This window comes from Ostrea edulis, chromosome 9 (assembly GCF_947568905.1).
Source record: "Ostrea edulis chromosome 9, xbOstEdul1.1, whole genome shotgun sequence".
In the NCBI taxonomy this organism is placed as follows: domain Eukaryota; kingdom Metazoa; phylum Mollusca; class Bivalvia; order Ostreida; family Ostreidae; genus Ostrea; species Ostrea edulis.
The window spans coordinates 69,893,465-69,920,098 of record NC_079172.1 but is presented as its reverse complement, the minus strand read 5'-3'; the positions used below and the strand labels follow the sequence as shown (position 1 = coordinate 69,920,098).

The 26,634-nt window shown below is 38.9% G+C and overlaps 2 protein-coding genes across 5 annotated transcripts in view; one reads left to right on the top strand and one right to left on the bottom strand.

Annotated features, from left to right (window-relative positions):
* LOC125658542 (uncharacterized) overlaps positions 1 to 10,200 on the top strand; it is a 15,032-nt gene extending 4,832 nt beyond the window's left edge. The window contains exons 9-12 of one of the 2 annotated variants that reach the window (XM_048889821.2): positions 41 to 292; positions 378 to 458; positions 7,342 to 7,440; positions 8,654 to 10,200. In XM_048889821.2, the coding sequence (XP_048745778.2) occupies positions 41 to 292; positions 378 to 458; positions 7,342 to 7,440; positions 8,654 to 8,838 (617 nt within the window). In that variant the 3' untranslated portion in view covers positions 8,839 to 10,200. Of the gene's footprint in view, positions 1 to 40; positions 293 to 377; positions 459 to 7,341; positions 7,445 to 8,653 lie in introns of both variants that reach the window. The other variant, XM_056150466.1, reaches the window with a different exon arrangement.
* On the bottom strand, positions 9,529 to 26,634 carry LOC125659823 (mini-chromosome maintenance complex-binding protein-like). Of its 3 annotated transcripts, none has more exons than XM_048891602.2 (16): positions 25,978 to 26,634; positions 25,796 to 25,868; positions 22,520 to 22,599; positions 20,154 to 20,336; positions 19,447 to 19,548; positions 18,410 to 18,581; positions 18,115 to 18,188; positions 15,855 to 15,955; positions 15,583 to 15,749; positions 15,352 to 15,475; positions 14,124 to 14,241; positions 12,422 to 12,587; positions 11,990 to 12,123; positions 11,174 to 11,338; positions 10,878 to 10,966; positions 9,529 to 10,714 (listed from the first exon to the last, which is right to left on the bottom strand). In XM_048891602.2, the coding sequence occupies exons 4-16, from the start codon at positions 20,268 to 20,270 to the stop codon at positions 10,600 to 10,602; spliced, it is 1,644 nt and encodes a 547-aa protein (XP_048747559.2). In that variant the 5' UTR covers positions 20,271 to 20,336; positions 22,520 to 22,599; positions 25,796 to 25,868; positions 25,978 to 26,634; the 3' UTR covers positions 9,529 to 10,599. The 3 variants fall into 3 exon arrangements, with proteins under 3 accessions (XP_048747559.2, XP_048747560.2, XP_048747558.2); XM_048891603.2 differs by having other exon boundaries at positions 26,106 to 26,574; XM_048891601.2 differs by lacking the exons at positions 25,796 to 25,868; positions 25,978 to 26,634 and adding an exon at positions 23,596 to 23,910.

Below are 26,634 nucleotides of genomic sequence, written 5' to 3'. Positions count from 1 at the left end.
GATAAACAGCTATTTAGTAATATGGTTTTATTCATTACAGATTGCTTACGGAATGCAATTCTGGATAATTACGAGGACATTCGGGATGAGATAGACGTTAAGATATCAGATTATAGTGACCCTCCCTGCCACGCGGCCTACGCCCTCTTCAAGGACAGCAGCGAGCGATACAGGTCTCCCCAGGCTCTCATCAAACACGTGCTAGAGTGCGACACTGCGCTGGTCAGATTTCACAAGGTCACGCGATCTACACCAATAGCCGGACTTACAGAATTTGACTGTAATTGCACAGGTACACGCCGAGCCATTAGCCTGATCATTATAATTTACTGTCTTCTTGCATAAGAAGTTAATGACGTGTTGTTTCGTTGTTATAGGTTACAGAGATTTCACATCTTCTACCCAGAGAAAGCAACGTGTGTACAACTATCGAATTTCCTCTGTCTTACTAAAGAAAGGTATAGTCAATGCTAGTCCCCAGTCTTACTAAAGAGAAGTATAGTCAATGCTAGTCCCCAGTCTTACTAAAGAAAGGTATAGTCAATGCTAGTCCTCTTGTCTTACTAAAGAAAGGTATAGTCAATGCTAGTCCTCTGCTTACACGGTCATTATTCCCTTATAACAGAATTGGTGGGGATATAGTAACGCAACTGTGTAACGCTACCGACCAAAGGGACTAAGCCCGTACCCTGCGATACCATAAATATAGAAAGGGGTCTAACTTTGACCCAGATAAAAACAACTAACCACTCGCTTCAAATGCCTAAAAAATCTTAAATTAGGTAAGCTATGTGTAATTTGCCGGTCTTCTTGCATAGATTAATGTTTTAACTAATTGCATGCCACATTTCAAGTCGCAGGTTCTTAAAATAACAAAGATATACGTCATCGTTCTCTCGATTTCACTTATTTATTTTTACTAGGACATTTACCGGTCCAGGTCATGGAGTCGTTTCTCGCCTATGACAGCAGCGAAATTCAGACTAATATGGAAAATTTCGAACCTGTCAATTAAAATTTCACATTAATTATACGCTACTTACTTTCTCATATTTTAATAATGTTCTTCGTGTAGGCGTTACACGACTTATTTTTCCTCAGCAGCATCAACTGTTGACAAGATCTGCTATTTTAATGAAAGCACTAAATACCCGATAGACTTAAAATCTCAAATACCTTAAAGTTGATCAAAACATTATTCTTGTGATATTGCACCTAGACAAGGAAAATGAACATTATTTTTTGGCTTCCTTAATTTTTTGTTTTTGTTCATTTCATTTAGATTATTTTTACCCATTCTCCCCTTCTTTCAAGTTTTAGATATTTCGGGTCTTTAGTACTAAAGTATCTATAGTATTTATTACAGTGTATGTACATAAAACATGGGTCCCGCGGACTTCACTGCTCTGCTTGTTGCTGATCTCTTAACTTCGGGTAGGTCTTGTTGTACGTCTGGCATGTACCATAACCGCGGGAAATCACCTCGTGCTGCCGGATGTTGATCCTCTGCAATCCGGGGATAAACAAGTCGTACTGGGGAAGACTCCCCAGATACTGCACTCCCCCCGTTTTCTCTGAAGGACGGAGAAACGGGTCCAACCAATGGTCAAGGTGGGCACGACACGCCCCCTCGGATGAACTATCCGAGGACGCCGGAAAAGGTTCCGGCAGGAAAGGTCCGGGTAAATGCTCCGGAGAAAACTGACGGGGACTAATCTACTCCCAACCGGTGTGGACCAGGGCGAGCCCTGGGTTACACATCCCTAGCTGAAAAGGATCAATAGATCCTTCTACCAGCTCTAAATCCAGGTGGCGGCCAAGGCAACCTGGTGCCCCTGAACTGTCGGACTTGGGTCCTGAATGAGTCATGTCCCACAAGATCCGTCTTGAGGTCAAACTCTGCCCCTCGAGTCCAACCTGGGAACCCGAGGAGTTCTCGGGAGACATAGTTCCAAGACGCCTCGCTAACTAAACCACTGTAACCATCCAGAACACCTTCACCTGGCGCACAATGAGCAAGGCCAACATCTGGGGCTTCTACCACACTAATTTCCTCAGCAATGTTAGTCAGCTCGAGGGGGAAATCTCCCCCACCATCCAATATGGCCTTCTTGGAATTCGACCAAGTTCCAGGGCAAGCTACGGGAGCAACATCAACTCTTGCTGTAAATGTGCTGAGCTTAGTCCCTGCCTCAGTGTGGGGGTCCACACTGTACACATTCTCAACGACTAAGCTAGGTGCCAGCACCCATGGTTCGGCCTCCAAGGCTGATCCTATCGCACTGCCATCGGAGATAGACACTCCCTCATCTGAGATTTTGACAATGCTGGTCACCGACGTGCTCTCCCTAGCATAAGTGTGCGGCACCAATAAGACGTCCGAGGTCTGCTTGATCTAAGGGCTAACTAAAGTCTTCCAACTCCTTATGAAAACGACAAGGACATAGGACGACTGAAGCAGCTGGGACCCGGATAGACTTCGTTACTGAAACCTGGGCCTCCTGTCCCCCTACTGGGCGTCTGAACGTCATAGGGACCTTCTCCTCTCCCAAGGTCATCGTGCCATGCTCCATGTGAGCCTTCTGCTGATGGAGAAACTCCATACCTAGCAGCATTTGGTCCTGCAGGGGGGTAACATACAGGTCGACATTATGTTCCGTGTCTCCAAGGCGAACTGCCACAGGGCCAATGATGAAGCCCCTCAACCTGGCATTTTCCCCTGCCTGGACCAAGGTCACATGCTGCTTGATGGGAGGCTTGGGGTCGAGCTCCTCGTAGACCCGGGTGGACAACACACTCACCTCCGCCCCAGTGTCTACCACTGCCTGTAGTCTTACTCCCTGGACTACCATTTGGACCATGAATCCGGTGGTTAGGTGTATCTGCCCTATTGGCAAAGGCGAGTCTTCGTGAGATTCTCCCGCATGCCGGAGTGGCATATCCGCAGTCCCGTTCTCCGCTTGGCCACTGACCACCCCCAGCCCACATTCCTCCTTGGGTTGAGCCTTCGCCTTAACTGGCTCCGGGCACTCGCTAGGCTCTGACGCAGGGTCCGCGCCTACCTGCTCCTCCTGAATGGGCGAGGGCTCCAGATCCGGCAAGTCCTCCGAAAAATCCTCCCCATCCCCCTGGTTCTCTGCCCCAAACCCGGGCAGTTCCAGCACCACGATATCCTCAGGGAGCCTGAATCCCGACAATATATCCCTGGGAGAGGGCTCGTATTTGTCCTCCTCCCACCCTATGACCCAGTCCTCGGATTCCTCCTCCTCGGGTATCTCCCTGAACCGCACTTGGAGTGTGCCCTTCCTGGAGCGGCGCATGCCTGTGTCCTGCAAACCGAATTGTCCCCGTGCGAGCATCACACGGCCCTGGCCTAACTGGGGAGCACTCCGGTGTCAACTTCCTGACCTCCCCCTGTATAAGCCCTACACTAAACTGTGGCTGGCGGGTCTTGGCTCCCCGCCCCCTTGGTTCTGATGAACACGGTTGTGCGTCTTGACCGTCCCTAGGCTTGACCTTGGTCCCCTGGCCCTGGTTCGACTCAGTTTTCCCCCGCCATTCCGGGCATTCCCGCTTAAAATGTCCCATGGCTCCACATTTGAAGCAGCCTGCTGGCTTTCGGTTGCCGTTTGATGATGGCGATGAAGGTCTCCGAGAGAGGGTCCGCCCTCGGATTTCCTTCTCCAACTCCTCAAGGCGCTGACGCATCTCCTTGTCAGGATTAGGAGCTTCAACCTGAACTACCTGCCTCACATCCCTCATGGGCTTGGATGACTTCATCTGCCGTGAATGTTGATAGTACTGCATTCGGTCGACTGCTTCCTCAGCTGACTTGGGCTGGCTGTCCATGGCATATAGTCCTGCGTCTCTGTCCTCAGCACCGAAGCACAGCCGGGGGATGGCATACACATGAAAATCCGGCACAGACGGGAAAGCCTGGGTAGCCAGGGTAAGCACCCTGTCAGCCCAATGTCGCAATGACTCGCCCACATCCTGTGATGCTGACTGAAAGTTCAAATGATGCGTGAAACCTGGTGCAGATGACCCAAAACGTTTCTCAAACCGCCCAATGATGTCGGCCAAAGAGAGACTGTGGTCTGTTTCCATCAACAGGGTGTAGTAGTCGCTTGCTGTCCCCTCCAATGAAAAGCAAAACTGATCGTGTTGTTCCATCTCAGTCCACTGTTGCCTGTGGGTCAGGCGAATAAACTTGTGAAGGAAGGACTTCCAGCTAGAATTTCCATTGTACCGCAAATCCTTGTACTGGGGTACGTTTCTACTGAAGCCCACCGACTGCTCCCCCACACAAGAGTACTGGGGGACCTGGTACATGGTGCGAGATGCTGGAGCTAGTCCCTGGGCATAATGCCCAGAGAATGGTGTGTCGTTCTGGTTCACCTAACTGGGGTTGAATGTGCGCTACGCTACCCCCCTCATCCCCCAACCCACAAGCCGTGATGCCAGGGTAGGTGAAGGGCCCCTGCTGTTGATAGGGAGGAGTCATCATGGTAGGGTAGGGCATATGTGTGCTAGCGTAACCGCCAGGCATGGGAGGTATCAAAGGCTGGGTGTGGGTGGGGGGGGGGGGGGCATTCCCCCCAACCCAAGGGTCTTGCACATAGGATGGGTAGGCATGAGAGACTGGGGACCCTGTAAGCAGATCATAGCCCTGGCTGGGCTGTGGGGACTGGTAATTCCCGTAGGTAATCCCTGGCTCCGAAAATGGGGCAACTGGGGAATACGGTCCAGGAGTGGGGTGCTGCAAGCGTGAACCCAAGCCCATCTGGGGCAAACCCTGACTAAGCTGGCCTAGGGCCTGATCATCAACCCATGAATGAGGGTGTGGGGCTGAGCTCCTTGACACTGGAGTGTAGGAATGCAGAGAAGGGGTATGATATTCCGGGAGGCTCCCAGAGCTGGGTACATGACCACCCCCCTTCACTGAAGTAGGCCTCACTGGGACCTTAGGAATAACTGAACCCCCACCAGGAGACAAAAATCCTCCTCCCACCTATCCCAATCATTAAACCCTGGGGTGTCATGTCCAGACCCTTTCTTGGGCGGATCTAATCCCATTAAATTCCCTGGGAAGTCACACCTACGTTGCATATCCCAATCTAAGATATATCCTTCATCAGGGCCAAACTGCGTGCCAGGAAATCGGTCACCTTCCCTGGAGCCAAACTGCATGCCACTAAACCTGTCATCCTCTCTAGAGCCAAACTGCGTGTCACTAAGCCCGTCATCCTCTCTAGAACCAAACTACATGCCACTAAACCTGTCACCCTCTCTAGAGCCAAACTGCGTGCCACGAAGCCCGTCACCCTCTCTAGAGCCAAACTGCGTGCCACTAAACCTGTCGCCCTCTCTAGAGCCAAACTGCGTGCCTACTAAGCCTGTCACCCTCTCTAGAACCAAACTGCGTGCCACTAAGCCTGTCACCCTTTCTAGAGCCAAACTGCGTGCCACTAAGCCTGTCACCCTCTCTAGAGTCAAACTGCGTGCCACTAAGCCTGTCACCCTAGAGCCAAACTGCGTGCCACTAAACCTGTCGCCCTCTCTAGAGCCAAACTGCATGCCACTAAGTCTGTCACCCTCTCTAGAACCAAACTACATGCCACTAAACCTGTCACCCTCTCTACAGCCAAACTGCGTGCCACTAAGCCCGTCACCCTCTCTAGAGCCAAACTGCGTGCCACTAAGCCTGTCACCCTCTCTAGAGCCAAACTGCGTGCCACTAAACCTGTCGCCCTCTCTAGAGCCAAACTGCGTGCCACTAAACCTGTCACCCTCTCTAGAGCCAAACTGCGTGCCACTAAGCCTGTCACCCTCTCTAGAACCAAACTGCGTGCCACTAAACCTGTCGCCCTCTCTAGAGCCAATCTGCGTGCCACTAAGCCTCACTTCCCCACCTGTGGCATCCCTTAACCTACCTCCCCCTCCCTTAAACAGGAAGCCAAGGACGGCGTGAAATAACGTTCGTCACCGCCTGGGGATACCTGGGAGTACGCGGGTACATTCCGCGTGACCACAAGTGTTTCCGGGTGAAGGCGCAAGCCCAACCCACGTAGACATATCCATCTCACAAGTAAATAATCCACAAAAAATGCAATCAAGGAATGTCTAAATTGATTCAGTAATTAATAAAAATCCCTGTTAATCACTAAAATCGAAATCTATTCCCAAGGAGAAAAAAGAAAATTCCCAATCTGACACTACCCGCCAATATGACGACCTAACAACGTACTTGGGGAAAGCAAAAAAAAAAAAATGCAATAACCCACCCAGGTAAGTCCGCGGCCTCGAGCTGGGTGCCAATAAAGTATCTATAGTATTTATTACAGTGTATGTACATAAAACATGGGTCCCGCGGACTTAACTGCTCTGCTTGCTGCTGATCTCTAACTTCGGGTAGGTCTTGTTGTACGTCTGGCATGTACCATAACCGCGGGAAATCACCTCGTGCTGCCGGATGTTGATCCTCTGCAATCCGGGGATAAACATGTCGTACTGGGGAAGACTCCCCAGATACTACAGTACGTTTCTCAAAATGGCAGTTAGAGTCTTGTAAAATAAGCGACCCAGATACAGCGAACATAGAGAACTTTATTAAGGTATGAGGAAGTAAGTAGCTTATAATTAATGTGAAATTTTAATTGACAGATCCGAAATCTTCCACACTAGTCTGAATTTCACTGCTGTCATAGGCGAGAAACGACTCCGTGACCTGGACCGGTAAATGTCCTAGTAAATAAAAACAAGTGAAATCGAGAGAACGATGACGTATATCTTTGTTATTTTAAAAACCTGTGACTTGAAATTTGGCATGCAAGTATTTGAAACATTAATCTATGCAATGAGACCGGCAAATTACGCATAACATACCTAATTTAAGATTTTTTAGGCATTTGAAGCGAGTGGTTAGTTTTTTTTATCTGGGTCAGAGTTAGACCCCTTTCTATATCTATGGTATCACAAGGTTCGGGCCCAAAACGGGCTTAGCCCCTGTGCTACCGACAGCTGATCAAATGTCACGCTTCGCGGAACTCTTGTAGGAACATGGCATTCTAAGTCTGAAAAAGTGTAAGCTCATTCCCTACCAAATACCTCTTTTTTCACTGTAAAATGAAATTATGTGTTGAACATTAGAATTTAGCTTAGATATTCAGAACAGGAAATTTTTGTCTAGATTCCATAGCCCTTGGGAGTAGCGATACTTTTTCACTAGTACTCAGGTGACCAACAAGGCCCATGGGCCTCTTGTTTTCACTGTAAAATAAAAATATGCGTTGAAATAAATAAGTTTTACAAACTTTGTTTCCTTTTCCTGATCTGTATCAGAGAACCCAGTGAGTACAAAGACTGAAGGCAAGATTCCATTCACGGACCTGGTACCAGCTCCAGTATTGAAGAATAGAGAAAAGTCCTCCCTAACTAACAGTAGGTATAACCTCTCCCTCCAGAATTTTATGTTAAACGGTGTTAGAATGGCAATGCTGGTGTTTTCATCTTATTCCTGAACGTGTATTGGTGAAAGTGGGGGTTACAAACCAGAGGAACGCTCACCAAAGTACATGTAGTGCAATGTTCCCTATTTAAAACACTTTATTTCTATGTAACATTGTGGCCACATGGATCATGATATAAACAAATGGAAACCTTGTGCCAAGTTTGGGTGCAATTGGTCAAATGACTCCAACATACACTCCCGTGTTGACAAAACATAAAATCTTTTAACTTTAAACCAAAACCCATCCCCTTGTTGTGGTATTTTAAGTTCGATCATCACACCAGCGATATGAATTCCGCCACGGTATGTAAAAAGTCCATATCATGTTTATACCCCCCCCCCCCCCCCCCCCCGTTCATTGTCGGGACCTCTTGCTCACATATCCTTACTCTGCAAGTATCCATATTAGTGAAAAATTCTCGAAAGAGACGTTAAGCAAGATACAATCAATCCTTACCCTGCAAAATTCAGGTAAATTGTGTGTGGTGCTTTTTTTGGTTGCTAGTTTTATGTTCCGTCGAGAATTTTTCACCCATGAGACGTCAACAGCTGTAGATGAAGTACACAAATTTAGACCTATGTATAGCGCCATGTATGTGGCCGCGACAACACAGGTTCGAATTCTGGTCACGGCACCACTGCAACAAGGAGAAAATGCAATGAACAAGGCCGGGATTCGAACCCGGGCCCCATGAATTTCTAGTCAGGTGCTCTACCAACTGAGCTATATGCCACCAGCAATCGAACCCTGTTGTAACATTTTAAATCTTTTATATAAGAACAATTTTATTCCAGTTTTTATCTTTCATGCATGTACTAAGCATATTTGACATGAATCATCAGTTCGATCTATGTACCGTTGTAAAATTTAAATAAATGTTTGTTTATCACTAAGGATGTACATAAATATAATTATGCAAAGTGGTTAAATCATCTAAGAGAAAAGAGAAAATGAATTGCTGCAAAGTTCACAGAGAAAACAAGACTTTCAATTTCATCACGCAATACATATGGGACGTACTTTTTTTTTCTTACAGACAAGATATTCCTGATATTACCCATCTTAATATTTACAAGTAACTAACCGAAGTAGTAAATCATATCACGCTGTTCACTCTTATTGATTTTTTCTTTGTCTTTCAGAGACCGTTAAAGCAAAACCTTCCTTTAGGTCTGTGCAAGGAAAGAATGTCACATTCAATATTGAAAAAGTACCCGTCAACTCTTATACGCCAGAAAACAGAAGATTCCTCAATACCAAGACAAAGAAAGTAAAGAAGACAGGCAAAAAAGTGGTTCCGAAAAGGACTGCAATTGTGAAAAAATAACAAAATACACATCATCAAAAACCACGAGAATGGAGGTACCCATGGGTTACATACAATGTCTTGGGCAAATGAAACTACAATATCTTAATCCAGATGTTGCCACTTTGTTTTTACATACTTTGTATTTATTGATTGTAAGTTTATTAGGTTTATATAGCAATTATTTTATATTTTAAGCCAAGTTCGCGATACTTCAGCCATGCTGGCTTTGGAAGTTGAGTGTTCTCTTTCCCGACACTTGCTATAAACAAACTCTTTCCAAACCATAAAATGAAACCAAATTTGAATACAATATACCATTTGGAATGTAATTTAATTCTAATATTCCTCAACGAAGTCCAAAACAATGGGGGATTTGTATATAGTTATACATTTCAACCCTTTTAAAAGCATAGAAAATCTACCTTTATTTCAGGAATTTTATATTTGTACTTTAATACTATAACCAAACTAAACCAAATATATTTTGTTTGTATCAAGTATCTTTTAGAATCCGGTTTGTGGTGGCTGGTTAATAGCCTGCTTTTTTTTCTTCTATCATAACTATTCCATGATGACAGTCTTTTTGTGTCATAAGGGTTATGATCTCTCGGACACGGGACAAAATTTTACATCTCATTTGAAAAATCGATATAATACAGCAATATGTCAAAGTCACTGAACGGAGATCTGCTGACAAACATTGGCAACTTTGTTTTCAAAACAATTTTATTCCACTTTAAATATCATTTATCATCACACTAACAAATGTAACAATAGGCCTGAAGGCCTTAACAGTCATCCGAGTAATATCTCTTTAAATAGACAACTCAATAAAACAAGGCGTTTTATATTTTTCTAAAAATGCAAATAAATTGTCCTTGGTTTCCACATTTTATACACAAAATTCCATGCGTAAAGAAGCATTCTAAAAACTTCATGCACTGTATATATTTTCACTGTAAATTGAACCTCATTCACTTTTAATTATTCATTGTAAGTTTTTAATTGTACATTGATCTTACTCTATTCAGGCTACACTATATCATTCATTTACCAACATATTTTAAACATTGCTGTCCATGCCATCCAATTGTAATTTATTTACTGACAAAGATATAATTTTAAATTCTCAAGGACCCCATTGGAAATAAGCAATAATATTTTTGCTTTAATGGGTTATCCTAGGTAGACTGTGATATAAGTACATAATGCAGCAGTGATAATATCTTGTGTGTGATGACAATACTGTGATAAAATGACTGTGATAACATCGGGTATGCTAAGTTTTATACAATTAACATGTGTATTTATTTATCTATATTTTGATGATGTTTTATACAAAATGATTGTTCTGCCTGAATAAAACTACTACTACTACTATACCATTACTGCTACCTGAATCCTCAGTAACTACACGTCATAGAACGGCGTGAATTCCACAATTGTGGTAGTATTTTTCATGCTCTTCATAACCATAGACATAGAAGTTTAAGTAAAAGATAAAGATGACTTTCAAAACACGAATATTATCACTCTTTAGATTTGCCCTAGAGTCTCAATCCCTGTTGCTTTGATCCCAATCTCTTGAGCTCCAGGGCACCCTTAACCCCAAAATTGTTCCATGTCAAAATCAAAATAAAAAATGACCATGCGTTTTCAGAGAAGTTGAATATGTTCACAATTTTAACAGATCATGGACAACTACTAATCGCAATAGGTCATCTCAAGTGACCTAAAAAGTTTATCAAATGAAATGTGGATATCTAAAATAGCCAAGCATCATGGCGTGTTGTTTGACATTAGAATCCTCCTTTTCCTTTCAGCTTCCATTGTTTTTGCTTTTTCCCACATACTCTGTGTTGGAGAGGTTTCTAGGGCACTCAGCGATAACAACCTGTCATTGAAAAGCAAAGATGTCTACATACAACCCTCTCACCTACAGCGACTATTCTTGATACTTAGTAACTTGGCAAACAAAAATTGTACGTTTCAGAAACGTCAGTACAAAATGAAAATACAAGGTAAACTGCAACTAATTTATAAACTTGATTACAAACCTGACTAAATTCAGCAAGGTATGGAAATCGTCCACTGTCATAGACTTGTGGTCCTCTTTCCTCATCTCCACAAAATCATCCTGGATTGCCTGAAACGTAGTCACAGCGTGAACATTAAATGTCCGTTTTTACCTCGTAATTGTCAACATTGTAACGGTACCCGTTATATTTCCTAATAGCATACTCCTAATCTTAATCTCTTTTGTACAAGAGTTTTTTAAACAGAAAATTACTGCACCACAATGCTTACAGAGCTCAATGTTACCTTCCAGATAGGACCTACACATCTTACTTACCTTTTGCATATCATCACTAATTGTGTATTCCTGAAGTTTGCAAATGGTCAGGAAACTTCTCACGTGACCCAGAAATTCTGGGGTCAGAACCACATCAAGCTGTGAGAAGTGTCTCTGAAGATTTTCCACTACACAGGCTGGGTTCAAGGGCACCAAGCAATCACTCTGCAATAATCCAAAAATTTACGATAGGTTTCAAACAACCATTTTGAAGAAAGCTTAATCGTAGTATTATTTTATTCCTTATACTTGGACTATCAAAAGTGCTTTGTTGATTAACGTTAACATGCAAGAAATAATAGTATGATGGAATGATGGAAAAGGGTAACATTATATGTCCAGCAGGTGACAGCATAAAAATGGCAAGGTTTCATTATAATGAAATATTGACCATTGTCTCTCGCCATAGTTCCACTTCATTTTCACTTATTCATAGCAGGCTTTTGCTGGTCTTCCACTGAATTCATAACCTTATATCATTTAGGGCCCAAATAAAAATATTGTTTGTTTCCCCTCACCCGTCCAAGTCCGAGAAAGTCACACCGATCCAAAAGGGTTTATTTTGTCATTCTAGCGATTTTTTTTTTTTGAATTTCCGAATGATGTGCTTCATGACGTTTTGGTATCAAGCTTTGTTAATGGTCATGGGCATTTCATACCAAATAACATTTTGAAGGCTAAAAAATCTTTTTACCTGTCTACTGACCTTCTGAATTTTAGGGTCGGGAAAGGGGAAACAAGCAAATTTTGAAAAAATGGCCTAGAATGAGAAGAAATTTAGCTCCCAGAACTATCCAATTCACAGAACATACTTACAGGCAGGATGGACTTCGCTTCCGATAAGATGAACACACATACATTGGACAGGAAATCTTGTTTATGAAAGCGAAAATCATATTCCACCTTCTGCCAACTAATCAGGTTTCCTAGAGCCGTCATATTCTTCACACCTGAAATCATAAACATTTTCAGCAACCTTCAATTGTACAACTTTGTCTTTACTTACTGTCTATATTGTACCCCCTCCCCTTCTTGCTTGTAAAATGTTTAACATTATCATTTCCTGCCAAGCCTATAACCTCTCTTTTAAAGCAGAACTCTTATTATTTCGATCCATAATTGGAAACACTGACATAATTCTAAAATGGATTTTCATTTCCTACGATATTTCGTCCGAGTTCTAAATACACTCTAAACTGATGCATAAAACACATGTATTATAGAAATACCTATAAACAGCTAACTGACCTGTGGCTTCCAGCTGCCCCGGCTGAAGCTGCGTTTCATCAATGACCAGTGACGTGTCAGCTGACAGTTGTAGCAGACCACTCCGCAGTCGGTTAGCAGTGTAATCTTTTTCTGGACTCAGCCTTAGGTTATTCATGTTCTCAATGGACAGCGGGAAAAAATGACACTGTATAATAAAAGCCCACTAAGCAAAAACTTTGTAAAGTTCAATCTAATTAATACAAGAGGCCCATGGGCCACATCGCTCACCTGAGTCACCTTGGCCCATATCTGAAGATTTTCCATATATATTTGCATGTAAAACCTTAGTCCCTAGTATGGCCCAAACTACCCTTTGCAAACTTGAATCTACACTATGTCAGAAAGCTTTCATGTAAATGTCAACTTCTTTGGCCCAATGGTTCTTGAGAAGATTTTTAAAGCATTTTCCTATATTTGAATGTATAACTTTGACCCCCCCCCCCCCCCCCCCCCCCACTTGTGGCCCCATCCTAACCCCCCGGGGGCCATGATTTGAACAAACTTGAATCTGCACTATGTCAGAAAGTTTTCTTGTAAATATCAGCTTTTCTGACTCAGTGGTTATTGAGAAAAAGATTTTAACTATATATTTGTATGTAAAACTTTGATCCCCCCTTGTGGCCCCATCCAACCCTCGGGGCCCATGATTTGAACAAACTTGAATCTGCATTATGTCAGAAAGTTTTCATGTAAAAATCAGCTTTTCTGGCTTAGTGGTTCTTGAGAAGAAGATTTTTAAAGTTTTTCCCTATATATTTGTATGTAAAACTTTGATCCCCCCTTGTGGCCCCATCCTACCACCGGGGGCCATGATTTGAACAAACTTATATCTGCAATATGTCAGGAAGCTTTCATGTAAATTTCAGCTCTTCTGGCCCACTGGTTCTTGAGAAGATTTTTAAATGACCCCACCCTATTTTTGCATTTTTGTGATTATCTCCCCTTTGAAAGGGACATGGCCCTTCATTTGAACAAACTTGAAAGCCCTTCACCTTCATGCTTTTAGCCATGTTTGGTTGAAATTGGCCCAGTGGTTCATGAGAAGAAGATGAAAATGTGAAAAGTTTACAGACAGACGGACAGACAGACAGATGGACGCCGGACAAAATGTGATCAGAAAAGCTCACTTGAACCTTCGGTTCAGGTGAGCTAATTAAAACCGATTTAAAATATCTCTTCACATGTTAGTAGACAGCTGCTTAAATGTGAAAGATTAATAAAATGTGAGGACATTTTTCCCCAATGGATCACAAGGTAGGCCTGTAAATTTAAAATGTTCAGTGGCCTGCATTCAAATGACTTGTTCTATAGAGACACAATAACTATGCAATCAAGTTTTGAATTCTTTTTCATCAACTTGTAGTTTTCATGAAAATTAAATGCTTAAAACTAGAGTAATTGAATTTCCATTTAATATCCTAAATTTCATCAGAATCACAGGATTTTGCTTCATTTTCAAAATGGACACCCCCCTCCTCCCCCTCAGCAGACTGTCTTTGGCAGCTGGACTAGTGAGAACTATACAGGACTGGGAAAATGTTCCGGTCACTATAGTCATTAGTCCTTTGGACTACCATGCTAATGCTAAAAAGGTTAGTCTTAGTGACATTGCTCTCAAAATAAAAAGGAGAGAGAGTTAATGATGACATCATCAATTTCTACTTGTCAAATCAATAGATACCTTGGTTGTTAGTGCCTCCATAAAAGTGTGAATTAGTTGTCCATACTCATTTGTTGGGGGGCAGTGAGTGAGATTCAAACTGAACTTGCCCAACGGCATTACATCAGCTCTTCCATACCTGAACAAAGACAGCAAATACCGGTATACAGTAAAACATGGTGATAGAAAACCTTCAGGGCCACCAAACAAGCGGCCTATGTCAGGAAGCTTTCATGAAAATGTAAATATCTCTGACCCAATGGTTCTTGAAAAGAAGATTTTCCCTATATATTTGTAAGCAAAACTTTGATCCCCTATTGTAGCCCCATCCTACCCACAGGGGCCATGATTTTGGCCTTGAATCTGCACTATGTCAAGAAACTTTTATGTAAATTTGTACTTTCCTGGCCCAGTGGTTCTTCAGAAGATTTTCCCTATATATTCGCATGTAAAACTTGATCCCCTATTGTAGCCCCAACCTACCCCCCAGGGGTCATGGCTTTAACAAACTTGAATTTGCACTGTCAGGAATCTTTCTTGTAAATTTCTGCTCTTCTGGCCCACTGGTTCTTGAGAAGATTTTTAAATGACCCCACTCTATTTTTGCATTTTTGTGATGATCTCTCCTTTGAAGGGAGCATGGCCTTTCATTTGAACAAACTTGAAAGCCTTTCACCCAAAGATGCTTTTTGCCAAGTTGAAATTGGCCCAGTGGTTCTGGAGAAGAAGTTGAATACGCAAAAAGCTTACAGATGGACGAGTGATCAGAAAAGCTTACTTAGCTCAGGTGAGCTAAAAACAGTTCATCATAACAAAGAAAGCATTTACCAGTATACAGTAAAACACCGATAGGGAACCTACTGGGCCAGCGATAAACAGTTCCCCATAACCAAACTTCATTATACAGTAAACCATGATTATAGCGAACCTCCAGGACCAGCGAAAAAACAATTCCTTAAAACCAAACTTTGTTATACAGTAAAACATGGTTATAGGGAACCTCCGGGGCCAGCGAAAAACACTTCCGTCATAACGAAACTTCATTATATCCAATAAAATTTTCGCTATTTTTTTTTCATTGGGGAATATATATCACTTTGCAATAAGTATGAATTTGTTTTAAGTGTGTTCATCATCAACATGTTTTACTGTATCACAAAATCAGGTAAAGTTAATTTCTGAGTGTGTCTCCACAAACATGTCTAGAATATGGTGATGTACAGAAGAAATAAAATTATCACAGTCTTACACGGAAGAAATCAAGTGACACAGGAAGTATTCAGCTGCCAGAGAATCTCCCAGCATCACCTGTTCCAGAGCTGACAGGATCTGACGTCGTAATGAGGAGATTTCCGCCCTCAGAGATTTCACATCTACAACAGATGTAAACACAGCTAATAAACAAATTAAATTTGAAAACCAACATTTGCATATTATCCTCCCCATTATATTTTTAAGACATAAATTCATCATCTTCTACCTGTATCTATTTTTTCTTTTTCTGCGGGTACATGCGGATTATTGTGTTTCAGTTTGTGATGAATAATAGCGTGAAGCCTCGGCACCAGGGAAGGAGGTGGAGCGTGAGCACTTCTCTCCTCCATCGGTTCTTCATAACCTTCTATACTGTTCTGTAAGCCATCCAACCTGTTAAACCAAGTGATTCCCGTTAACAACCAATACCTGTACACCTCTACACTCATTATGATAGTAGACATGCACCAATTCTTCAAAATCCAGAATATCCTGTACCTGTTTTCGTCGTAGACATGAGCCAATGAAGGATCAACAGACAGAACTCCAATAAATTCGATCATATCAGTGACCGCAAAACCATCCATATCCTCGTAAACCTGTAAAGTATCACCAATATACTAGTATGTTTTCAATCAATTCTACTAAGAGCTGTTATCAGAGTTACAGAATTAACTGTGTGGGGGTCAAGTACCATTTCTTTTTTATGCATACCTGGGGGTAATTCAAATTTTATATAGATGATTGCCATCGCTGTAGTGTTCCAAAGTAAAATTGTGCATGGTTGGTATTAAAAATGCTTAAAACTCAATCTTCACGAAAATTCAGTGGTCCAAAGACCGAGGCCAGTGAATTTTACGATTGGGTCAGTGAAAATAAAAAATCAGGAAGTCCTATAGGCTTGTAGACTTTTTGTAAGTCACATTAAATATGTGTTGGATTTAGATATTCTAAACGTCTTATTTGCTTAAATTTACTGTCAAAATAAAAATAAATCAATAAATAGCTCATAAAGTAAGTGTTTGAACATCGTGGTTTGTTTATTTCTTATGGTAACTGTACTTGTAATTGTCAAGATAACTTGTACGTTGATCATGTGAATATTCAACGAACAACTTGTTGAAACAACAAAAATGGCCGCGTTCTGTATCACACTGCACACCGGTAATTGCTGCTTTATTACAATGTCCAATTAGATGAACTTCGTCAATTGCAGTTATCTCTGATTTTATGCAATTTCTATAGCTTATAGAATTAACCGTTTACTTTTGATGTTGGTAGAGAAGGCTGCTTCTTAAGGTGCACTTGGCTGTTATCATGTTTGTGAAAAATACATGAATTTGTAGTCTTGTTGTTTGCGGGCGAAGAGAAAGAGAGAAAACAACAGTGTTTTTCTGGTATCGATAAAAAGGATGTCTTAGGGTGGATATGAATATGAGTAACAACCATAGTTTCAGTAAATTAATTGTACAGTTTTACAATGCATTCCATAATGTATGTGATAAACATGTACTATAAAAATTTGGGGGGCCAGTAAATTTCACTGTGGGCCAGTAAATTCAGACAGTTCACTGGTCCGACTGGCCAGCAAATTTTAAATGTTTTCGTGAAGACTGAAAACTTAATGTAGGCATTTACTATCACTCTTCTCATGTCACTGAAAGGCAAACTAAGCTGTAACTGCCAGTAAAAAATAGCATGTTTGTGACTATATATTACATCTTTTCTGGATGAATCTGGAACAATTAACCTGTTATATCATTAAAATGCTGATTTCTGAATTATTTTCTTTCTGACTTTATTTGCCATTTGTAGTTATAATATGCATTGACCCCAAAGGTGGGACCCCAGAGGTCACCAGTTCTGAATGTAGTCACCGTCTTTGTGTGATTTTTGTGAATATGCTGGGAAGATGCAGACCCAAAGTTAAACACTTTTCTGATTCTCCACAATAAGGACACATATTTGCACGATTCTAACTTTCTAACAGTTTTTAAGTTAAAATTATGAAACAACACTCAAAGTTGATTTATTTATCAATTCATTCTTACAACTCAAAACACCCTCCATCCAAAAGAATGCAAAGTCTTTAGCAAGGAATTTTACGGCTATAATTTCTTCCATCTGACAGAAAACATTAACAATTGACCTAATCTATAGGAAGCCAGACTCTGTACCAATAGAGAGCAATGGTGGCATTTCCGTATGAGTGAAAGATTCTCGAGTGGGACATTAAACAATACACAACCAATCAATAGGTGGTTTGATATGGTCAGAAAATGAAATATGTAGGTGGTGGTGGTTGGAAAGAAAATAAAATCATGATTGGTGAGTATAGAAAACATCTGCCCCCTCTTTCCTCCCCATTTAAGGAGGTACTCTACATCGTGATAATGGCTGACTTTTTTTTAAAACATGGTGGAAAATATAAATATCAGCAATATTTGTCTATTCATTTAAAAAATTCTCGCCTAGCTGAGTTGGTTAGCACGTTGACTGCTGAACTGTAGATCGCGTGTTCGAGTCCAGCAGGGGTTTTAAATTTTTCTCAGATTGCTTTCAACTAAAACTATTTTTTGACTAAATAAAGTAAATTTGAAAGTTTTCAGTTTCAAAATATTGTTGTACATATCCCCCACTTTTCATCCATATCAAATTCCTCTGGTGTAGCTTACCTCCTTAATTCTGGAACAACTCTAATGCACATACTTTACAAACTTTAGCAATTTAGAAGCTCCTCAAAATAAAGAAAGGTTACCTTTACTAAACATGGCAGTCCTTTCTCTCCAGGCAAGGGAAAGTTTAGATCAGGGTTATTGCAAGGTATTGATCCTAAAAAGACACATTTTACTTTACAAATGTGAAGTACATGATATAATATTCTCGATCAATAGGAGACACACGTTTATAAATACATCAACAAACACAACAGTTTATGATTTAAATAGAGTATTTTCGCTTGCAGTGAGTTTGGCACTGCAATACCACATGCTCATGTCAAAAACTGCCTACCAATGTAAGAAATTATTTTCACCAAACACAATCAATTTTACCTTCCAGCACATCTCTTCGAGGTCGTTTGTTGTCCTCTATCTTGCTGTCCATCTCTTCCTCCATGCGAGTGTCCAGCGGAGCTTCATTATCCTCCTCCAATCCTCGTTTTGACCTGCTAGGGGTCACTGAGGAGGATGGAAAACCTTTCTTACCAGTCTTGTCTGAATAACCATTACAGAGTTAAGGAATAAAACACACTGATGTGATACCTGCATTCCCTGCACTTCAAAAACTCAATCTTCTACTCGTCTCTCAAAAATATATACTGACAATTAGATTACTTCGTTGGTGTTAACATTATAACTTAAGGATATTACTTTGACATTATAGGGATATTACTTGACATTATAAGGATATTCATTTGAAATTATAACTATTGACTTGACATTGTAACTATTGACTTGACATTGTAACTATAGTGTGATTTGACTTTATAAGGATATTGACTTGAAATTATAAGGATATTGACTTGACATTATAACTATACTCATTAGAAATTATAAGAATATTGACTTGACATTATAAGGATAGTGACTTGACATTATAACTATTGACTTGAAATTATAAGGACATTACTTGACATTATAAGGATATTGACTTGCTATTATATTTAAAAGGATATTGACTTAACATTATAAGGATATTGACTTGACATTACAAGGATATTGACTTGACATTATAACTATACTGACTTGACATTATAACTATTGACTTGACATTATAAGGATATTGACTTGACATTATAAGGATATTGACTTGACATTATAACTATACTGATTTGACATTATAAGGATATTGACTTGACATTATAAGGATATTGACTTGACATTATAACTATACTGATTTGACATTATAAGGATATTGACTTGACATTATAACGATTGACTTGACATTATAACTATACTGATTTGACTTTATAAGGATATTAACTTGACATTATAAGGATATTGACTTGACATTATAAGGATATTGATTTGACATTATAAGGATATTGACTTGACATTATAACTATACTGATTTGACATTATAAGGATATTGACTTGACCCAGTCCGTCTCTCCCGGAATGGGCACACAGTACAGTGTCTGTCTCTCCATTGTCACATTTCTTTCAGATTCTGTGTTGATTTCTTGATTTTTCTACAATAACAAAATATCTGTATAATATAAGCAGTCCACAGAAATGCATGGTATGATGGTAAGTCTACATGTATACCTCATTTACAGAAATTAGGGAAAGGATGTTTAAAACCATAAATGTCCATTGTTTTTCATGCCCATGACGAATCTTTGTAGAAGTGCTAAACATCTCATCTCATACAACGAGTCTGTTGCATTTGCTTTTATCTTCATATTTTTCTCTACATAATTTCTAAATGTAAAATCTGCATCCCGATTTTGCCTAACCTCTCTGGGGAAAAAAAAATATATGAAAAAGACACAACAGCTACATCACACAAGTGTGATAAACACAAAGCCTGCTTGAAGTAAACAAGACTTCTTTTTGTAGCAAACAGATATTGGAAGAGGATATTCAAAGTTTTATTGACCTTTCAATCATCTAATCCCAATGCAAATGTTACATTAATATAAATATATTCAGAAAAAAAAAAATAATCTGCAGTAAAATCACACCTTTGAATTAATTTGAGTCATCTAGATATAATTAGCAGATTTTATATTGAATCAGACTAATTATCTTTGAGTATTAATTATCAGAATGAATAACAAGACAGGGTACAAACAGAGCATTCCGCTATGTCCTTGTACAGTCCCGACTTCATCGAGGTTGTCTTTGTGGCGACATCAGACACTTCGTACTCGCCCATGTAGAACTCGGGGTCGTACATGTCCTGAATCATACACCTGTATCGCACCAGAGAATTCGGGACCAGGCAGTGGAGAGGGGTATCATTGAGACTGGGAACCTGAAAATCATGTCAACATCCTAGTAAAGGTCACAGCATAATAATGAACAAAAATAATCAGAACAAACATCTAACTCAACTCCAAACTCAATACAGTAAAACTCTGATATAGCGAATTTCTGCGGACATTCTATAAAAATTCGTTATAAGCGTAATTCGCTGTACGTTTATAGCGAATTCATAATTCAAATATAACGAATTCATTATAAAACTGATTTGTTCTACATGTATATCAGTTGTACAAAAAAGCGGCAATCGATATTCTTGCGTTTGTATTGTCTCTAAGAGAACTTAAGCCTATATATTTTCAAGAAGAAATATTTTTACACCAAAAATATACACATTATTTATATATAATAATTTATCTTGATTGATTATTAAGTCACTAAAGAACATGTCGAGAGAAAAATGTTAACAAAAGTATGCGCAATACATACATGTACAAACAGTCTATTGCAGTTGTCATTTACTTGTTCTTTTACACAAATAAAGGAGTGTACGATAAAATAAATGCAATCAAATTTCAAATTTGATTAACAAGAATAGTAAACAATACCGACAATATATTTGCTAAACATATGTGTAAGTATTGTTTTGCGTTAACAACCTTTTTTGAAAAAATACAAACAGAAATTTCGTAATAAGTGTGGATCCTTTATGGCAATGGAAAACCATTTTTAAAAATCGCATGTTTAAAATGAAAAAAAGATATTCGTTATAAAAGGTGATTTTTACGTTCATTTTTAATTCAAAGGGAATAGGAATTTACTTCGTTATATCCGTAAATTCGTTATATCCGTGTTCGTTATAAACGCAGATTTTTATACAGAATATATAAAGAATTTGCCAGGGAAATTGTTTTCACTTCACTATAGCTGTAATTTCGCTATATCCGTGTTCGCTATATTCGAGTTTTACTGTATACCAAAGAAATATTCTATTTTACATTAACAACCTTCTAAATGGCCTGTGACTCTCATAGCTCTATAGCTTGTGATAAGAGGCGATGATGAAACTGCAAAAACACAGGCCTGGGTATCGTTTGGAAAATTTCGATATGATACGTGTTGCAATACAGAGTGACAATATGCAATACGCATTGACGATATAATATAAGTACATTTACACTTAATTTTGAGAATTAAAAAATAACAAAAATATAGCTTCACTTATTCTTTTTGTTTCATTTGCATATATAGTGTTAGCTTGAATTAATCTATCATAAAAGACAATTGTGCATGAAATTATTATCTATTTGCTTTTATCAATATTGTTAACATATTTTTCTCTTCATGAAATCAAGGGCATCCACATTCTCTGGCTTTAAACAAACCCTAGTTGCTGATACAATATCTCTCGCTCTAAGTCTTAAGGCAGCAGAGGAAATTATTTTCAGGATGAATATTCACAAATGAATTATAACTTCATTTATTTGTTCATATATTTCTTCATACAAATGCGACTGCAGATCACGTTCAACTCTGATCATTACATACATCATTCATCGATAGATTTCTCTCTGACAGTTAGCTTCATGATGTCATTGCAAATGTGTTGTTAAATTACTTGTACCACCAGAGCTTACGACCTCTGTTCCACAAACGTTACACTTTGGGTTTTTTAAGCTACAGATATGTAATATTTGAAAACTGAGACCACTGTATTGTCACCACGCGCACACTTTTGACACATGTTTGTGTTGTATGCAGTCATGGAGCAAATGACATTTAGATAGTTTGTTCGTATATTTTCAATTTATTTGTTAACTCGTTCATGAAATCTCGCTGCAAGATATGTTAATAACCACTTTTAATATATTAAACGATATGCGACTCGCTGTATCGGTTATCGTATAGCTCAAAAATACCGAGGTATGTTGATAATCGATATATTGATCCAGTCCTACACCGGCAATGGTGATGTCTCCATATCAGTGAAAGATTCTCTAGAGGGACATTAAACAATATTCTATAATCAATCATATTTCAATTCAATTCAAATATATATCAATGTGGAGAAGATCTACTTTGCTTTCCTAAAATATGTCTATAGAGGTTGTATTCTGGTGAGGGGACCAAAACAGATTATTTTCATTTATTTTTATGACCCCCCTCCTCCTCCATCTCTAAAATACCTTACACCACAGCAGATAGTCTTCAAACTTTCAAATCATGTGATCTTACCCAAAGTCGCGCTGTCTCTGATTCCGTCTTGCTGAGGAAATATTCCCTAACCTTCTCTGAACTAGCTGGTCCATGTTTATCTGTAACAGAAATGCATAATTAGTAAATACGCTGTATAGGGGCTGCAACTGCGGGTCGTGTTGTTCGAGTCAAATTCGGTTCCATTTTTAGACAGGGTCATCTGACCCCATCTATTAGTTTACTGTCAGTCGAGGCCTCAAAACGAAGCCATGCCGAGAACACATGAATTGAATCTACGTGGAAGAAAAGAGTGCATAAATTGCGCTGATCATTTTGTACACAGATTTGAAAAATATAAGATCAATATTTTGAAAAAAAACAACTTTATTTTTCATTGATGAATTTGAATTATCTTTCAAACAGAAACGATTGTTGTTTCCATGAGCAAATATTCTTACTTTGTTTACATCCGGTCTTTTTTATGGAAGAAACTGAGAATATGCGAATGTATCCGGAGTTTGTCGTGTTGTTTATTCTATGCATGCAAAAAATAGTTTTAATGCAAGACTAATAGAATCCTTCATTAGTACGAGTGTGGGATAGGAAAATTCCACCGAGGGGGCAAGATTCGAAGTCTAGGACGAGGCTTTCCCCGAGTCCTAGACAGCGAATCCAGGGGTCAACATTTACACTTGTCCGCTACCAGTGGAAAAACATTTCGGACAAGTGAATATTGATGGGCACTTGTCCGATTGGACAAATGCTTTTTTATGTAAAGAAGTCTCCAAACAATTTTGTGAAAAGTTTATCAGTAGTTGAGAGTCAGAAGTACATGTGTAATGCATGAAAATGAACTTCGATCATAATTCACTCTATTTAAATTCATATATTTATGCCATTTTATGGTATCACAGAGTTCGAGCCCAAACGGGCTTAGCCCCTGTGGAAAAACTTATTCTCATCAAGTCATAATCCTAAAAAAATTCACTATAACTTGTATAAGATATGTCACTAATAAATCATTTCTAACTTCTGTCAATCTGTGCCAGTGGTCAGACATTGGTATTTTACATAACATTCATAAACAACGGCATTTTACAACATAGTGGGTCTACCATAAATACTCTGTACGATCCCTAATGGGTTTGTGGTCCAATCCTCGACACCAGGCATGGTTTTCTTTCACGTTCTTTGTTTACAATGGTGAATTATGGCGGGAATAATTGATCACGTGGAATCTGGACATGTCGTTCCATTAATATTCGTATAGATTCATGAATGAGATTTCCCACAATGTATTTAATTCTCAAAGGCGGTTGATTAATACATGTACTCATAAATAAAATGAATTACAAACCACACCCTCTCTCCTCCTTACATATATACATAAATTGGTTTCAATAAATCTATTCTATTCTATATATAAAGCGCGAAATGGTCTGTTATATACCGGCATGAAATGAAATAGGCCACATTATAAATGCCCAAGGATAATTCACAACTTAAAAGCGTTGCCGGAAAGAATAAAATGACTTTTGTCATTTAAACGGAAAACTGATAAACTCAGAGTTGATAACAGGCCAACACAAGACTTTGTTTGTACTCTGTATCAAAGCAAACATTTGTTAGAGAGATATTTACTTTTTGGACGATATTAGGTCTAGTTGGAGGTTGATAGCAAGTGAAATGTTTGATACCTTATTTATAGATTAAGATCTAGAAGACCTACAGTCTCCGTCGATGGATGCTGTCTGTAAAAGGCAAGACCGATCTTAAGTTAATTGCACAATAAATAGTATACATTGAAATCCCCTGTAACAAACAGCTAGTCAGTTGCATATCAAAATGACATGAAAATGTACATCACGTCAAATGCATAATTATATACATTTTGTACATGTTATATATACATATGTTGAATCATTTGAAACTTAGCACAAAGCTATATCAATGAATGATATTCAAGCACTTTAATCACAATTTTATAAAAAGTGATTCCCCGAACCTAATTATTCATATTTAATAAATGAGAAAAATATTAAGTTTAAAAACAAATTATTTATATTATTGTAATAGAGTGAATTTTACATGTTTTTAATACTTTATTTCAGGGATTTTATTTTTTGAAAATAAATTGCTTTAATTCAATTTCTTTACAGAGTTTTGAAATTTGATATGAGAATAAAGTTTTATCTAATTGAAATCATTATTATAACTATGACTTGTGTTTGTCTTGTTATTTCATTACTTATTAAATTTTACTGCTTACTATGCAGAACAGGTTTTTCTTTAGGATAATTGTTACTATTTATAGATCACTCTAGCTTGGTCACATGGTTTTTAGGAGGGAAATTTCTTTTGAGGACAGGTATTCTTGTTTTCATGCTTAAGTGGCACAGAAGGGTTGTTCGATAAAAGTTTCATATAGTAGTTTGTTCTTTACTAGTGGATTGATTTATTGGATGCAGATTTATTGTATTTGAGCAGGTTAGTATTAAAGTTAGGATGCACTATTTCTTTATTTTCACTACTTTATCTTGTCTGAGTGAATGTTTGAATGATAGACAATATGAGGAGTGAATGATCTTTGCAAGTTTGCACGAATGCTGTAAATAATTGATATATAATTAAATAAGATTCAAATTAATGTGTTTAACTTTTAAAGGAGAGAATGAATGTATTACACTTTATAAATACGTAAGAGTAAATATTCATTCATGCAATAAATTATAACTCTACAGTAAATACCTATTTTATTATAGTTAGAACATCAACACATTCTATAAAGTAGGAGGATTTCTTAATGTTTGCACTGACCTTTGCACCTCATGGGAGGTAAGGTTAATTGTAGAGATGTTTTACTATAAATTCAGTATTTCACAAGCAAATTGTTAAAGCATTTATAGTCAGTTTTCGTTTTGTTCAATTCATGTACTTTAGCAGTTTAGCATGAATTATCTATTGTTTAGAATTTATTCAGTTTGTGTATATCATAAACTCTTTACTATGATAAGCTTATTCATGCTAAGCTTAGGGAAAGATTATTGATTCAAGAAATTATTGTAATTCATAATTTCTATGTATTTTAACCTCTCTTTTAATATTTTGATAAGGACCTTGATTGTAAAACTTCTTATGCAGAGTTATTGTTATTGTATTCATTTTCAGGGTCATGCAACAATCATCACCACAATAAAGATAAAACCCACGAAACCGGAGTTATTATTATTACACCCAGTGTAAAGTGTAAAGTCAAAAGTTTTAGTTGACTTTTATATTGCTTAAAGAGTCTAAATACATTGTAGTATAACTTACCAAAGTTATGGACTTTAGGCTTGATATTTATCAAATGCAAAGTGTACTATAAATCAAAGCTTCTTTGGTGCAACTGCAATAAAAGTTAAACATGCACTTTGTTAGAAATTAGCAATATAATTTTAAAGAGCACCAATTGCGATGCTATTGCTTCCATAACAACAAAGAAAAACCCAACATACCCTGATGGCGAAATAGCTTCAACTATAACTAAAACTCAAACGTCTGAACACATCAAACCCACTGGACAATATGAAAAATCCAACCCTGGTCTAAAGTCACATGACTATAAAAGGCGTCAAACGCTCACCATCCGGGTTTCCGGAATATCTGAATCATCCGATGAATCAACTATACTGAAAAACTTCTTAAAGTTACATCATCCGCGGGAGTTCCACTTGCACCCACCGATATTGTTACGTCCCACCGCGTTGGCGATCCTCGGAAACAAAGGAATTCACCGAGACAAATTATTGTCAGACTTCGCACTACTGATGTGAAGTTTTCATTGATGAAGGACGCAAAGAAGCTGCGTAAGCAAACTGAAACTAGGCACATCGCAATTAATGAAGATCTGACCAAATATCGTGATCGTCTTCTCTACCTGTGTAGGCAGGTCTGTCGAGAACACAAGTTAAAGCAGGCATGGTCATCAAATGGAAAGATCAACGTCCGTGACAATGGGGATAGGACTTACGCGGTCCGGAAGGAGTCGGACCTGATCCCCTTTGGTCACGTGATGAAAGAGCTAGAGTGGCTCTACATAGACTACTGTTGTTATTCATACATCGTGCACTGCCTAGTATGCATAATGCTCTATTCATACCAGCTGATAATGT